Here is a 16,072-nt window from a genome sequence, read left to right as displayed (position 1 = left end):
CTTGTTTTAAAGTTCTCCAGGCACAGAGAAACACACCTACTGTGTTACTAACCGAGTGCCTAGCTAGCCAACTGGCAAAGTGGTGCGTCGTAGGGAGATATGAAATTAGCCACCTGTAACCTCGAGAATATGTGAATGTGTCCATAGTTTCACTTCTTTACTGTTTTGTAACGTGAACATGTGTTTTCTACACGTTTATGTCCTATAAGAGAATGAGAATGGACATTTGTGATACAGAGACTATTGACCATCGTCAGAAGAAGACCTGGAGATGATAAAGGCAGCATGTCTGACGTGCCCCGTCTGTCTTGTGATTTAAAAAAAGAAAATGAAATGTTCTCAACTTCTACATGCTAGAAGGTCGGTGACATTATTCAAGTGTGCAACAATACCAGCAATAGAGGGGTGAGTGTGTTCAGTGAGTGTTCAGCGTGTGTTTAGTGAGTGTTCAGTGTGAGGTCAGTGTGAGTTCAGCGTGTGTTTAGTGAACGTTCAGTGTGTGTTCAGTCTGAGGGTTCAGCGTTTGTTCAATGTGTTCAGTGTTTGTTCAATGTGAGTGTTTAGTGTGTGTTCAGTGTGTGTTTACTGTGGGTTTAGTGAGCTTTCACTGTGTGTTCAGTGTGTGTTCAGTGTGTTCAATGTGAGTTCCGTGTGTGTTTGGTGTGTGTGTGTTGATTGAGTATTCAGCGTGTGTTCAGTGTGTGTTCAGTATGTGTTTAGTGAGTGTTCTGTGTGTGTTCAGTGTAAGATCAGTGTGTGTTCAGTGTGTGTTTAGTGAGTGTTTAAAGTGAGTGCTCAGTGTGAGTGTTCAGTGTGTGTTCAATATGTGTTTAGTGTGTCTTTAGTGAGCATTCAGTGTGTGTTCAGTGTGAGTTCTCTGTGTGTTCAGTGTGAGTGTTCAGTGTGTTCCGTGTGTGTTTATTGTGTTCAGAGTGTGTTTAGTGTGTGTTTAGTGAGCTTTGAGTGTTTTTTCAGTTTGAGCGTTCAGTGTTTGTTCAGTGTGTTCAATATGAGTTGGGTGAGTGTTGAGCTGTGCCCCATCCCTTTTGGAAGACAAAGTGACACGTACGAAACAACGGTGGCTCTGCGGGGCCACCTCTGATCCCTCACCCGCAGGCTTCAGCGCCTCACTCTGCACGTCAAAAGACCCAACACAGCCTCACATAATGAATCCACTCCCTCTTCAACTATGGAGGACCCCGGTCTGAGCTGCAGCTCAAGCAGCAAAGCAAACATGCGCGAGTTGAACTATTTCTAGAAATGTCCAGGATAGATGGGCGGGCCTGTGCGAAGTGGACCTGCAGTAGTGTGCGCTGCCGTGTGTGTTGTGATGACGCACGGCTAGAATGGCTCCAGGGTGAACTGAGACTCAGTTTAGAAAGAGAAAGAACACAGCCTCCCACACAGCCAGAGATCACTCTCCGTCAAATTCGGTTATTCACCCAGGTAGAGAGAGAGTCAGCCTCTACGGTATGTTCGCTACAGGGGAAAACTACTGCAGAATATACCATGTTATTTCCAAGAAGCTGTATCTGTGTTAGTGCTGCCTCCCCATTTACTGCTCTCTGTTCGCATCCTCTGTGGTGTCATGCTAGCCTGGTTCCAGGTCTGTTTGTGCTGTCCTGTCAATGTCTGTGGAGTTAGCAAGACAACGCCAACAGATGTGGAATCGGGCTAGTATGATGGTGCCAGAGGCCTGGGTGGACCCTCTCTGTTCCCCGTGCCACGTTACTCTACTGGGGGACTCACTGACAGGAACAGAGATCCTTTTAATGGCGCTAAATTACACATAATACTGTTTTGACCACAGTCACCCACTAAACGACTAAAATCTTTTCCATTGCCCAAACACTTAGCAAGGCCATGTGAGACAGTACATCTGAAGGTGTGAGACAGTACATCTGGAGGAGGAGGAGGAAGGAGGAGGAAAGAGAGAGAGAGAGAGAGAGAGGCCGCCGTAGGCAGACCTGGCTCTCAAGAGAAGACAGGCTATGTGCACACTGCCCACAAAATGAGGTGGAAACTGAGCTCCGGCCAAATGTATGACCATATTAGAGACACATATTTCCCTCAGATTACACAGATCCACAAATAATTTGAAAAGAAACCCAATTTTGATCAACTCCCATATCTACTGGGTGAAATATCACATTGCGCCATCACAGCAGCAAGACTTGTGACCTGTTGCCGCAAGGGCAACCAGTGAATAACATTGTTAATACAACCCATTTTTATGTTTATTTATTTTCCCTTTTGTACTCAAACTATTTGCACATTGTTAGAACACTGTATATAGACATAATATGACATTTGAAATGTCTCTATTCTTTTGGAACGTCTGTGAGTGTCATGTTTATTGCACATTTTTATTGTTTATCTCACTTTTGTTTATCTACTTCACTTGCTTTGGCAATGTTAACATATGTTTCCCATGCCAATTAAGCCCTTAAATTGAATTTAATTTAATTGAGAGGGGTATGGTGGGGGGATAGAGAAACGATACCAACTGGGCAAAAAGTTGTCAACGTAAGGGAATTTTGTCTTTTTTTTCACACAACTTTCAACTTAAATCCAATGGCTTGAAACGTTTTGTTGATTTCACGTTGAATTCCCTGTAGCTGGCAACTCAACCGAAATAAAATCAAAACTCGACCATTAAATTATGTCTGTGCCCAGTGGGTAGTCTATATTTTCATGCTGCTACTATAATTAATTGATCAAACTCGGGCCCAATTTCTTTCCACAACATTTCCGACAACAAAACCTCCGCAACAAACGCACTAATGCAAATCAATCTAATCTATAAAAGCCAACAAACAGCCTTCCGAAACTGGCTAATTTGTTATTTCTGTCTGTTCACAGCTGGTCCAATATCAAATAGCAATGTGACACACTCCGTGGGAATATACAGTATGAAGGCTATATGATAGACTGAAAGGAGAGAGAAACCAGGGTTAGAAAGATCTCAATAATGTCAATAAAATTCTAAGCCCTTTAAATCTGTAGATTAAACCAACATTTTGTTTTCCCTCCCTCGCTTTCCCTCTCTTTTCTAATCCTCCATCTCTTCTGCGATGTAAAAATCTACCTCTCAGATCATGTCAAACCCACTGGCGCGGCTCCTCAGAAAACACACCAGCTGGGAGGAGGAGAACCTGAAATGGCAACGCACACAACCTGCGGTCAACATCCGCAGCTTCAAATTGTTGGAGGCTGTGCGTGTTTAGCCTCTCACTGTTCAGCCAGAGTTGTGCTAATAACGCTGTTGCTTCACAACCTGCGTCCCATTTTGAAGTCTGGCTTTGGCCCCCCTGATTGAGCTAAACAGACAAGCCTGCTACAGTGACGGGAAATCAATAGAAAAGAACATGCTTCATTTGATCCACTTTCTACCTGCCTTCAGAGTGCCCGGCTATTTAAGAGCGGTCTGAACGTCCTGCCGGTCCACCAGAAATGCCACAACACACAGAAAGATAAACACCCCTTCTTACCACATGCACATGCATTACCATCACATGCACACATTTTCCTGAACAGTTTCTTGTGGACCATTAAGCTGTCAGTCTTCAGACCAAAGAGGTATACTACAAAGCAGGAGCAATGAGTTAGCCGGCTAACTTCGATAAACAACCATGAACAACTATGGTTAATCAAGAAAGCTAAACTTAGTGTTTTTGGTTGTTGAGTCAATTGTAGACCATGCCCATTTAAAGCTTATTTTCCAGAAGAAGAAAAAAGTGATTTCAGAATTTTAAGGCAAGTTAGCTGGCTAACTCATTGATTCTGCTTTGTAGGCCTACACCTCAGCCTTAGTAGAGGCTAGTTGTTTATGCCCAGTGTGACAGATTGGAGTGGCACAGTATCACAAAGCCTCACATGACATCACTACAACTCCGGATCAGGACCTTTCTGTTTTAACAATGTTCTGACAGCGTCATGGCGACAGCGTTACAATAACACCACCCCCATTGTTAGAGACCTTTCTCATGGTGGCTAGTTTTGTCTGTATGTCTGCCTGTATTCCTCTCTTTTGTGTTCATCTCTTATCTCCCTCTCCATGTCTCCCAGGCCATTATAGCCACACGCTTCAGCACCCCGCCGTCTGCATCTCAGCCCTGACCATAGGCCTGTTAACAAACCCGGGGGCCAAAGGTCATGTGTGTATGGACTATGTGGAATATGTTTGTGTGTGTGTGTGTGTGTGTGTGTGTGTGTGTGTGTGTGTGTGTGTGTGTGTGTGGCATTGAGCGTGTGTGCACAGGATTAGATGATCCACAGAGAATTGATTGATAAATCAATGTGAAGGATGGACTTTTAACAAGCTACAGTAAAACAAGCATGTGGTAAGCTGGGCCCCTAACCACTCCTCTCCCACCACACACTCGCACACACGCAAACACACGCAAACACACCTAAACACACACAGTACTGGCTGTCCCAGAATGCAACAGAGGTTTTCCCGGATCACCTGGCCTGGTCTGCTGCATTGATTTAGACATTAGCTTTATGATCATAGACTGGGCTGGAGCTGGGAGACCACTAGACTATTTATATATCAGACAGACAGGCTGGGATGTGGTGGGAACTATTCCCCTGGTTAAAGGGATAGTGCGACATTTTAGCAATTCCTTTTTCTACTTCCCTAGAGTCAGATGAACTCATGGATACTATTTTATGTCTCCGCGTGCAGTTTGAAGGAAGGTGCAGGTTGTTTCTGGAGCCATTGATAACTAGTGTTGGCGCAATCACTGGAAGCATGTAGGAGAAAAAAGGGCTTTATTGCCAAAAATGTCAAACTATCCCTTTAACGAACCAAGGGGAGAGAGAGTGTGAGAGCGCGATCAAAGAAAACATGGCATTTGGTTGGAAAAGATGGGAGAGAAAGAAATGACAGAAAGAGAGAGAGGAGTGATAGGATAGTAAAATACTCTTGGGAGAGGTAGCGGACAACCACTAAATCTCAGAATCCATTATCCATGAATATTACATTTTTTAGAAGCATTAATATTCCCACTCCTATTCAGCTACGACCCGTGCGTCAGGGTTAATGTGGTTAGAGCGAGTTCATCCAAGTACAGTACAGTGTTATACTAGGAGCCTGATGGGGCCTGACTCCCTCACTGTTCCAGGTCTGTCAGGGCTCCATGAGGCCGTGTGTGTGTGTGTGTTCCTCAAAGGCGTTTCCATGCCAACACGCCTGTCAGTCATCTGCTAAGCTACAGGGGGCCAGCACCGCTATGCTGCACGCAGGCTCCGTGTTACTACGGTAAACCATGGCTGGGCGGCCCGCGATTGGCTGTCGGTGTGGATGAGCTGGGACGCGGGTGGAATGATAAGGTAGAGTGAGAGAGACAGAGAGAGAGCATAGGAGGGTGAGAGAAAGAGAAAGGAAGGAGAGAGAGAGAGAGCATAGGAGGGTGAGAGAAAGAGAAAGGAAGGAGAGAGAGAGAGAGAGGGGGACAGAAAGACTGGCCTAGTGTGAGCAGAGCTGCCTGCCTGACAAACTAAGACACAAGCCTCACAGTGGGCTAATCTCCTCCAGCTAAGATATCTGAGAGAACTAGTTCATAACAGGAGGATGGCAGCCACATAGTACACTGTCTGATTAAACATCATGCACCACCAAAGACCGCTGAGAAGGGTAGGAAATTGGACGTGTGCTTTTCCTGCACGTCTTGGTGTGTAGGCTACTGTGGGTTTGTTCCCCCTGTGTGTGTGTGTGTGTGTGTATGTGTGTGTGTGTGTGTGTGTGTGTGTGTGTGTGTGTGTGTGTGTGTGTGTATGTGTGTGTGTGTGTGTGAGAATCAGTCGTACCGGGACTGCAGATGTTCCAGTTGAACCTGGAGGTTCTCTGACTGCTCCACCTGCTCATCCAGAGACCGCTGTAGCTTCCTGGTCTGATTATGGGCCTCATCCAGCTGGGAGGTTAGGGAGTGGGGGGGGAGGCAGAGAGGGAGGGAGTGGGGGAGAGCGGGAGGGAGGGATGGAGGAAGAGAGGGAGGGAGGTAGGAGAGGGAGGAGAATGTGTGAGAGAGAAATCGGTCATTGCAAATCAGTCACACCGGACTACAAATCCCAGAATCAGTATTCTGCTTTGAATACTTTGGATCAAAATCCTAAATACCCAACACTGACAGTATCTACACTGCCCTCTGTAATTGTTGGGACAGTGAAGCATTTCTTCTTCTTTGGCTCTTGTGGTGGTTCATTTCTTTACTATCAAATGAGGAGAGACAAACTTATTACACAAGTGCAAGTTATACTTCAACTAAATCTTTATTCACTTATTAATAAGGGAGCAGGTCAATACAACACACACATATATAAAGTGAATCGATTGAGTGCTCTACGTTAATGATGGCTGGTCGACGAATCGCCCACAGATGATTCGTTGAGAGCCCCGAGACAAAGATACAAAGGTATTTTATAGAAACATTAACTCGTGCTCTGGAATGCGGTCTCTTTAGGTTTTATCACCCAAAATACATCGTTAATCTTCTGTCAGTGTTAAATCTCCCAGAGGCCCCTCCTCAGTAGAACACACACAGATGAGTGTTCTAACAACCCCTTATTCTGTTGCATGAAACAACCATTTGATGCAATAACAGCATTATAACAGAATCTTGTGATTTCTGTTCTGACATTCTATACTCCAAAAATGTGGATTTGAAATCAAACAATGACTATGAAGTTAAAGTGCAGACTGTCAGCTTTAATTTGAGTGTCACGCCCTGGCCATAGAGAGGCTTTTATTCTCTATTTTGGTTAGGCCAGGGTGTGCCTAGGGTGGGCATTCTATGTTCATTTTCTATGGTTGTCTCTGATTGAGAACCATACTTGGGTAGCCTTTTCCCACCTGAGTTTTGTGGGTAGTTGCTTTCTGTTTTTGTGTCTGCACCAGACAGAACTGTTTCGGTTGTTCTCTTTATTGTTTTGCTATTCAGTGTTCAACTAATAAAAGATGAACACGTACCACGCTGCACCTTGGTCCTCACCTTCTTCCACCAACGGCCATTACATTGAGGGTATTTCCATTCATATCGGGTGAACCGCTTTGAAATTACAGCACTTTTTGTACATATTCCCCCAATTTAAGGGGAGCAAAAGTATTGGGACAAATTCACTTATATTTTCATTAAAGTAGCAAAAAGTGAAATATTTGGTCCCATATTCATAGCACGCACTGACTACATCAAGCTCGTGTCTCTACAAATGATGTTTGTTTTGGTTGTGTTTTAAATTATTTTGTGCCAATACAAAATGAATGATAAATAATATATTGGTCCCAATACTTTTACCTCCCCTAAAATGGGGGGACTATGTAGAAAAAGTGCTGTAATTTCTAAACGATTCAACGGATTTAGAATTAAAGCTGACAGTCTGACCTTTAACCTAAACGTGATTGTTTGATGTAAACTCCAACGTTTTGAAGTATAGACCCGAAAGAACAAAAAATGCTCCCAATAATTACGCGGGCAACTGTATATGTATCCATGTATAAGTGAATGTGGTGTGTGTTGGTGCCCACCTCGTCCTCCGCCTGACCCAGTTCTTTCTTCAGCTCCTCCACCCTCAGCCTCAGCTTCTTCACCTCTGTCTCGTGCTGCTCCACCCGCCGGTTGGCGTGGGCCAGCTCGGCCATCTTGTCCTGGTACTGCTTCTTCACCTTGGAGTGGATGTGGCGCATGTCTGCCAACTCCTGAGGAGCAGAGGGGTCGCGGTCAGTCTGCTAGTCTGTTAGAGTGGATTTAAAACCAGGCCTCGGGTCAGTTAAGTACCGGCGCTTATATGTCAATTTCAGTTACAAGCATGTCGGATGGGTGTCCGATGAGTGTCACATGCCGTTGGGTCAAATTAGCGTACATTCCCTAGTAGCAGATCCTCCAAGAGATTCCTTGTGAGTTGAGTGAGTTACTCTGGTCTTTGTTCTGCTAGACATCACCGCTACTGTTCGTTGGAGCATTGAGGATCTGATCAATAATGGAAGCGCTTCGTTAAGAGCACTTTTAACACATTCCCACAATAGAGAAGCACAGACTCCCATTGGAAGTAAACATACTATACCAGGAAAAGCTTGTGCCTAGCTGAGAGCTTTACAAACCATTACCCATACGGCAAGAATAAAGAAAACGAAGAAAACATAAAGAAAACCTTGAACCACTTGAACTGGACTGACCACCTGTACTGACCACCTGCACTTGACTCTTCAGGCAATAGCACAGATGCACTCACTCACGCGCACATCCACACCCACCCACCCACACACACACACACACACACACACATACATACAGTTGAAGTCGGAAGTTTACATACACCTTAGCCAAATACATTTAAACTCAGTTTTTCACAATTGCTGACATTTAATCCCAGTAAAAAATTCCCTGGCTTAGGTCAGTTAGGATCACCACTATATTTAAGAATGTGAAATGTCAGAATAATAGTAGAGAGAATGATTAATTTCAGCTTTTATTTCTTTCATCACATTCCCAGTGGGTCAGAAGTTTACATACACTCAATTAGTATTTGGAGGAATTGCCTTTAAATTGTTTAACTTGGGTCAAACGTTTTGGGTAGCCTTCCACAAGCTTCTCACAATAAGTTGGGTAAATTTTGTCCCATTCCTCCAGACAGAGCTGGTGTAACTGAATCGGGTTTGTAGGCCTCCTTGCTCACACACGTTTTTTCAGTTCTGCCCACACATTTTCTATAGGATTGGGGTCAGGGCTTTGTGATGCCCACCCAATACCTTGACTTTGTTGTCCTTAAGCCATTTTGGCACAACTTTGGAAGTATGCTTGGGGTCATTGTCCATTTGGAAGACCCATTTGCGACCAAGATCTAACTGATGTCTTGAGATGTTGCTTCAATATATCCACATAATTTTCCTTCCACATGATGCCATCTATTTTGTGAAGTGCACCTGTCCCTCCTGCAACAAAGCACCCCCACAACCTGGAATTATTACACAGTGAATTATAAGTGAAATAATCTGTCTGTAAACAATTGTTGTAAAAAGTACTTGTGTCATGCACAAAGTAAATGTCCTAACCGACATGCCAGAACTATAGTTTGTTAACAAGAAATTTGTGGAGTGGTTAAAAAATTAGTTTTAATGACTCCAACCTAATAGTATATAAACTTTACTATTTCTTATTGTTGTTGCATTGTTGAAAAGGAACCTGCAAGTAACAACGTGTATCCTGCACATCAGACTAATAAAAACTTGAAAAAGAAAAGACAACCACAAAGAAAACCATGTACACAAATCTCAGATGAGTTGAGCATGTTCCCCATTTCCCTGCTTTGCATTGAGCAGTGCAACCTCGACGTAATCATCACTGTCATCGTTAACATCTATTGAGTTCTCCTGAGGACTCTCCTGTATGATCAGGGCAGAACAGCTTGTACTACTGTTTTATAAGGCCAGAGAGAAGTAAGGAGAAAGAATCAGAGGGGAGAGAGTGAGGGAGTGAAGGAAGGAAGGAGGGAAGGAAGGAAGGAAGGAAGGAAGGAAGGAAGGAAGGAAGGAAGGAAGGAAGGAAGGAAGGAAGGAAGGAAGGAAAAGAGAGAGAGAGAGAGAGAGAGTATTCCCTAGCTGCATATCGAAGTATTCGAGCAGCCCTGGCTAGATGAGCTGTCCCTATTGAAACAGACGAGCCACGGGTATCGATTCAGTGCTCCAGCCCTCCACTTAACAGAAAGGGACAAAACACAACTGAAATAAAACAACATAGGGAGGAAGTTGAAGTTTGCGGATGAGGTGATAAACTGCGTAAGCAATGCCTCAGTCCGCCACTGGCAGTGTGATATGCCTACTACGTATGCCCAATCAATGTGGGGCCAAGTCAGAAAATAACTTTCCCAAACGTATTCTTTCCTACGCCAAGCATCATTGACGCCTTTAAATCAAAATGACAATCCTTCACCGGCACATTCATAAATGTGTTGTTTAAAAAAAAAAGTTAAATGCATCGCATGCATGTGACCAATAAGGCCTGACCTATAGCATATCATAATAATAATATTAATAAATTGGTTAGAAAAAACTCTGAACGCCGTTACACATGAGACAACAAACGTGACAAATGAACTCGAAACGGGGGAATGTTTCGTTGCCCGGGAAGCAAAGGGGAAGTCAGATGTGTGGAATACATTTGACTAGTTCAAATCAAATCAAACTGTATTGGACACTTCCCCTTTCTTAGCAGATGTTAATGTGAGTGTAGCGAAATGCTTGTGCTTCTGGTTCCAACAGTGCAGTAATATCTAACAAGTAATCTAACAATTCCCCAACAACTACCTAATACACACAAATCTAACAAGTAATCTAACAATTCCCCAACAACTACCTAATACACACAAATCTAACAAGTAACCTAACAATTCCCCAACAACTACCTAATACACACAAATATAAAGGGGTGAATGAGAATATGTACATATAAGGATATGGGTGAGCGATGACCGAGCGGCATTGGCAAGGTGCAGTAGATGGCATAAAATACAGTATATACATGTTAAATGAGTAATGTAAGATATGTAAACATTATTAAAGTGGCATTATTTAAAGTGGCATTGTTCAAAGTGACTAGTGATCCATTTATTAGTGTCCAGTGATTGGGTCTCAACGTAGGTAGCCGCCTCTCTAGTGATTGCTGTTTTGCAGTTTGATGGCCTTGAGATAGAAGTTGTGGAAAAATCAGACAGGTGCCTTTTTTTGTTGCTAATGCTTGACTAAAGCAACCTAGGTCGACCAACAGTCTATCGACTAAACATTAGACCAGTCGGCTAAATGGGGTCTGCCCTACTCTCTAACCATACTGTCACAGACAACTCACATAGGTAGAACCAGAGAAGTGGAAGATGGGAGGAATAGTCCGGGAGGCCATGGACACACAACAGGGGAAATGCATCCATTGCCACTCGTCTCAGCGGGCCGATTGAGTCCTTGATTAAAGGTGAATTATTGATGTGTTTCTGCGGCTTTCGTGTGTTCTGTCAGGCTGGATATGGCTCCCACAGTGACTGCCCCCTGACCGGTACACTAGCTCACACACAGAGACACTTTAAATAACACACAGCTAGGTTAGAGTGACAGCAGAGAGGCTAAAGTGCTGTGTACAGGAGAAGAGAGAGAAAGGGAGAGAAATAGAGTGAGAGAGAGAGAGAGAGAGGGGGGGGGGAGAGGGAGAGAGAGATAGAGAGATAGAGAGAGAGAGAGAGGGAGAGAGGGAGAGAGAGAGAGAGAGAGAGAGAGGGGGGGGGAGAGAGAGGGAGAGAGAGAGAGAAAGGGGGGGGAGAGGGAGAGAGAGGGGGAGAGAGAGAGAGAGAGAGAGAGAGAGAGAGAGAGAGAGAGAGAGAGAGAGAGAGAGAGAGGGGGAGAGAGAGAGAGAGAGAGAGAGAGGGAGAGAGAGAGATTAGAGGGAGCACATGGTTCATGAACAATTCAATGTGATAATCAAGTGTCCAGACTGTGTGAAAACACATGCATGATGTGGCTCGCACAACTCCCAGTACTGCCAAGACTAGGACTGGACACACACACACACACACACAAGAACGTGAACACACACACACAAACTCCTGTAAAAAAAACTTGATTCCCCAGACCACCTGGAGAGAAAATGTTCCTTGACTCTTTGTTTCTAGGTCACATCAATTCGAGAACATGGCCTACTTCTAGAGGCTCGTCTGGGAGGCCCAGTATAAAATACAGTTAACCCTGGTGCATGACTACCAATGCATGACTCGAGGATGACTCGCTACTGTCCATCGTATGTTGATTTATGTTTTTTGCCTCTTTTCATTTGTAACACAACCACATCCTTGATTATTGTTTTTACTGAATGTCGTTGCGTTGACAATCTTGATCATTTTTTTTTTTTAGGATGCCAATACTGTTAATGAATCATTCCATTTCCAAAGTGCGTTTTGGCAATACGTACTGTACATTCCTCTCTCGTGCTAATAAAGCAATTTGACAGTGAAATGGATTACTATCGTACAGCACATAGAACAGAACAATCTGGCCCGGAGACCTGGCCCGGAGATCTGGCCCGGAGATCTGGCCCGGAGACCTGGCCCGGAGACCTGGCCCGGAGACCTGGCCCGAAGATCTGGCCCGGAGACCTGGCCCGGAGACCTGGCCTGGAGACCTGGCCCGGAGACCTGGCCCGGAGACCTGGCCCGGAGATCTGGCCCGGAGACCGTGTGTGTGGTGATAGTGGAGGAGCCCACTGTAAAAGGGGAAGATGATTTACGATACAATACCAAGGTTTTCAAAAACGTTTGAAATGAACAATGTAACCACAGAACCCTGATCCACAAAACTGCCATTTGGTGTACTGTAGCGTAAATACTAATACAACTATCATCCTTGTATCTTTTTATCAAACTAAAAAAGGATCAGGCTTGTTCGTAGCAGCGGTGACACAGTGGCAACATCAGCAGTACTTTCGAGCAGGAAGTCCCCCGGTCACGTATGACCTCGTGCAGATAACTGTTTGGTTGATTGATGTGAGATTGTGATAGGGGTTAAGTGGAAGGGGGTCGCAAGGTCTGGATTGATACTATATGCATAGAGACACACAAGGACAGACAGGGAGAATGCCCTCATCGAGTGCCTAGTTTAGACAAAGGGAGAGAGGGAGGGGGAGACACGGGGGGGGGGGGGTGAGGGGGAGGAGAGCGGTAAGGGAGGGGCTGCGAGCAGGAATAAACAGGACAGAGGTGAAGACTAAGAACAAAGGGAATTTGTGAGACGAAAAAGAGAAAAGGGGGAGAAGATCTAGAAGAAGGCAAAGATGACCAAGAGAAGAATCCAAGAGAAGAAGAAAAGAGAAGAATCCAAGAGAAGAATCCAAGAGAAGAATCCAAGAGAAGAAGAAAAGAGAAGAATCCAAGAGAAGAATCCAAGAGAAGAATCCAAGAGAAGAATCCAAGAGAAGAATCCAAGAGAAGAATCCAAGAGAAGAATCCAAGAGAAGAAGAAAAGAGAAGAATCCAAGAGAAGAATCCAAGAGAAGAATCCAAGAGAAGAATCCAAGAGAAGAATCCAAGAGAAGAATCCAAGAGAAGAATCCAAGAGAAGAATCCAAGAGAAGAAGAAAAGAGAAGAATCCAAGAGAAGAATCCAAGAGAAGAATCCAAGAGAAGAATCCAAGAGAAGAAGAAAAGAGAAGAATCCAAGAGAAGAATCCAAGAGAAGAATCCAAGAGAAGAATCCAAGAGAAGAATCCAAGAGAAGAATCCAAGAGAAGAAGAAAAGAGAAGAATCCAAGAGAAGAATCCAAGAGAAGAAGAAAAGAGAAGAATCCAAGAGAAGAATCCAAGAGAAGAATCCAAGAGAAGAATCCAAGAGAAGAAGAAAAGAGAAGAATCCAAGAGAAGAATCCAAGAGAAGAAGAAAAGAGAAGAATCCAAGAGAAGAATCCAAGAGAAGAATCCAAGAGAAGAAGAAAAGAGAGTGCACTCAGAAACGCGTGACATCACTGCATCGCATCATCTGACAAAGAACCGCTTCAGAGTTTGGATCTTGGAAGCCAGCGAGACGCCGCCGAGTCAGACAACATTCTCTACCGCTGGATCGAAAGTTTCACTCAGCTGTAATGTGGGTCTGAGTGTCCTCCGTGAAGGGACCGCTTCGATAGAGAGAGGAGGGAGAGTTGCCGGGCTAAGAGCTGAGTCTCCATAAAACACGAGGGAGAGACTGATGAATGATCTATGATGATGAAGATACTCACTGGAGGTGAGGTGAGAGATGGAGATTTCGCACTCAAACTGATTCACAGACACACTGCTGGGAGTGCGTGTGCGCGCACACACACGCACACACACTGGAAGAATTCTGTCCAAAAAGCACATCAAATGTAACACACAGATGAAGAGCCATGGAATGACACATGTAGGAAACACCCTTACAGATACACTTTTCACACCAAGGTTGACAGAAACACACACGAGCAGTAAGACAACCCGGCCCCATAGCCAATTAGTCAATAAATAAAGAGAGGGAGATTGGTTGGAGGGAGCTAGATAAAGGAGGGTGTCACTGAAGGCTTGCTGTTAAATGTTTCTCCTTGACTGGCTCTGAAATCTGCCTGAAATCTGCCGTAACATCTGCTGGCACTGACACACACTAGACACAATACACTACACACTCCGGTCAAAGTAACCACAAACACAGTGACATTAACACGAAGACACGAAACACAAAATGACCAACACATACGAATCCAGGCTGTATCACATCCGGCCGCGATTGGGAGTCCCACGGTGCGGCGCACAATTGGCCCAGCGTCGTCCGGGTTCGGCCGTTGTAGGCCGTCATTGTAAATGAGAATTTGTTCTTAACTGACTTGCCTAGTGAAATAAAGGTTCAAAAAATATTTTTTAAATTCAAGCCAAGATGGAGAAAGACTAAAAAGCTTTATGCAACACAGACATAATTCACACATGATATCTTCCACCCACTCCACCCACACCACCCACACCACCCATTCCACCTACACCACCCACACCACCCACTCCACCCACACCGTTTCCCCTCCTCCTCTACCATTAGCATATTTTCATACATGTATATTGAGACCCACACATACTGTGGCCATGCATGCAGCACATGCACACACCCAGATGCATATCCAAGACAGAGATACACAGACATCAATGATTGTTCAGGAATCTCGCTTACACACTCCACATTCCCTTACAGGTATTATAAAACGGAATATAGTATTCATTTAGACCCACACACTGCACGCCCACCCACACAGACACAGACACACACAGACACACAGACACACAGACACACACACACACACACACACACACACACACATACCCTGGATAGTAGAATTGGGTTGATTACGAGGCTGCCTGAGGGAACGGAGCCTATTGCTATGCTCCAGCACGATTGGTCAGGATTAGATCAAGTCTATGGAAATGGGAGAGGGGGAGGGAGAGAGAAGATAGTGACAGAGTGATTCATCAATGGGAAACTGGGGGCACTGGGGTGGTAATGGTTCCACAGTCAGCTAACGGCTCCATAAGCCCATCTCTAAGAGCCACATCTCTGAGAGCCACTGAGCCAGGTGTGTGATTCACAGTGGCCCCCTAGAGGTACCAAAGAGCTGCCAGAGGGAGCACCCCCCCCCCCCCCCGGTCTACACCGCCGCCAGACAGCCTGCTCACACAGTTCCCCCGGGGTGTGTTCAGCAAGACACAACATTTTGGAACGGTCGACAATGTTTGGCAACGGAACGTGTCCACGGGTAGTGTCTATACCTGCCATTCTACAGACGGATCCAACTGGGCTGGTTGAATACGGGCTTAAAGGCTCGACAGCCTCAACCAGTCTGCCCTGGACCATACCGACCACAGTCTAAAATTCAGTTTGCAGGCTGCAATACCCATAATTAAATATCTGTAATATTTTCAAAGCAAACACTTAGTCATAGCTGAAGTTCTCCCTCTGCCTAGGATGTAGAGACTCCCTATAGGCGATAATAAACACACACAGACACCTCCAAGTAGACCTGGCCCCGACCCGGGTTGCCCCTGTGTAGGATAGCAGTGCCCAACTGCAGTAATTGACGGAGCAGGTGCATGGCATTGGGGTCACCAACTGCAACTGCTGGAGTTCATCTCCCCACGCACCTGGCAACGGAGCAAACTCATTACCCTGGCCACGCCCCGGCCCTACGACACCTGCCCCTGCCGCCCGCTCCTTGGCCTACCCTCACCTTTCTCTCCGGCTTCTCTCTTCAACACTGGTGCTCTTGCTCGCCATCCTCAAAGCGAGTGTTTAACTTCTCTACAAATGCCACTGCTCTGCTCTGTTCTCTTCCACATCCATACCACTACGACTGCCCCCTTCCATATAAACCCATACCTTTCTCCTCTAACCTTCCTTACACCTCTCCTTTCCCTCTAGTCCTGTTCCCCTCCCCCCTTTCTCATAAAGATATTTTGCTGACCCTCACCCTGTAACGTATCTCTCTCCTCATAGCCGAGAATAAATGTCAGGTTGAAAAGCTGCTCCTTGGAGAGAGAGGGAAGGAAGCTGGGT

At 45.1% G+C, this 16,072-nt stretch overlaps 1 protein-coding gene across 1 annotated transcript in view; it reads right to left on the bottom strand.

The window, feature by feature from the left end:
- Nucleotides 1–16,072, bottom strand: part of LOC110526933 (coiled-coil domain-containing protein 102A) — a 64,823-nt gene that overhangs the window by 6,554 nt on the left and 42,197 nt on the right. Inside the window, exons 7-8 of the mRNA XM_036980595.1 lie at nucleotides 7,529–7,699; nucleotides 5,815–5,918 (exon numbers count right to left, since the gene is read on the bottom strand). Of these exons, the coding sequence (XP_036836490.1) occupies nucleotides 5,815–5,918; nucleotides 7,529–7,699 (275 nt within the window). The remainder of the gene's footprint in view (nucleotides 1–5,814; nucleotides 5,919–7,528; nucleotides 7,700–16,072) is intronic.

Source organism: Oncorhynchus mykiss, chromosome 6, assembly GCF_013265735.2.
Source record: "Oncorhynchus mykiss isolate Arlee chromosome 6, USDA_OmykA_1.1, whole genome shotgun sequence".
NCBI classification, from domain to species: domain Eukaryota; kingdom Metazoa; phylum Chordata; class Actinopteri; order Salmoniformes; family Salmonidae; genus Oncorhynchus; species Oncorhynchus mykiss.
This window is presented reverse-complemented; position numbering and strand designations above follow the sequence as displayed.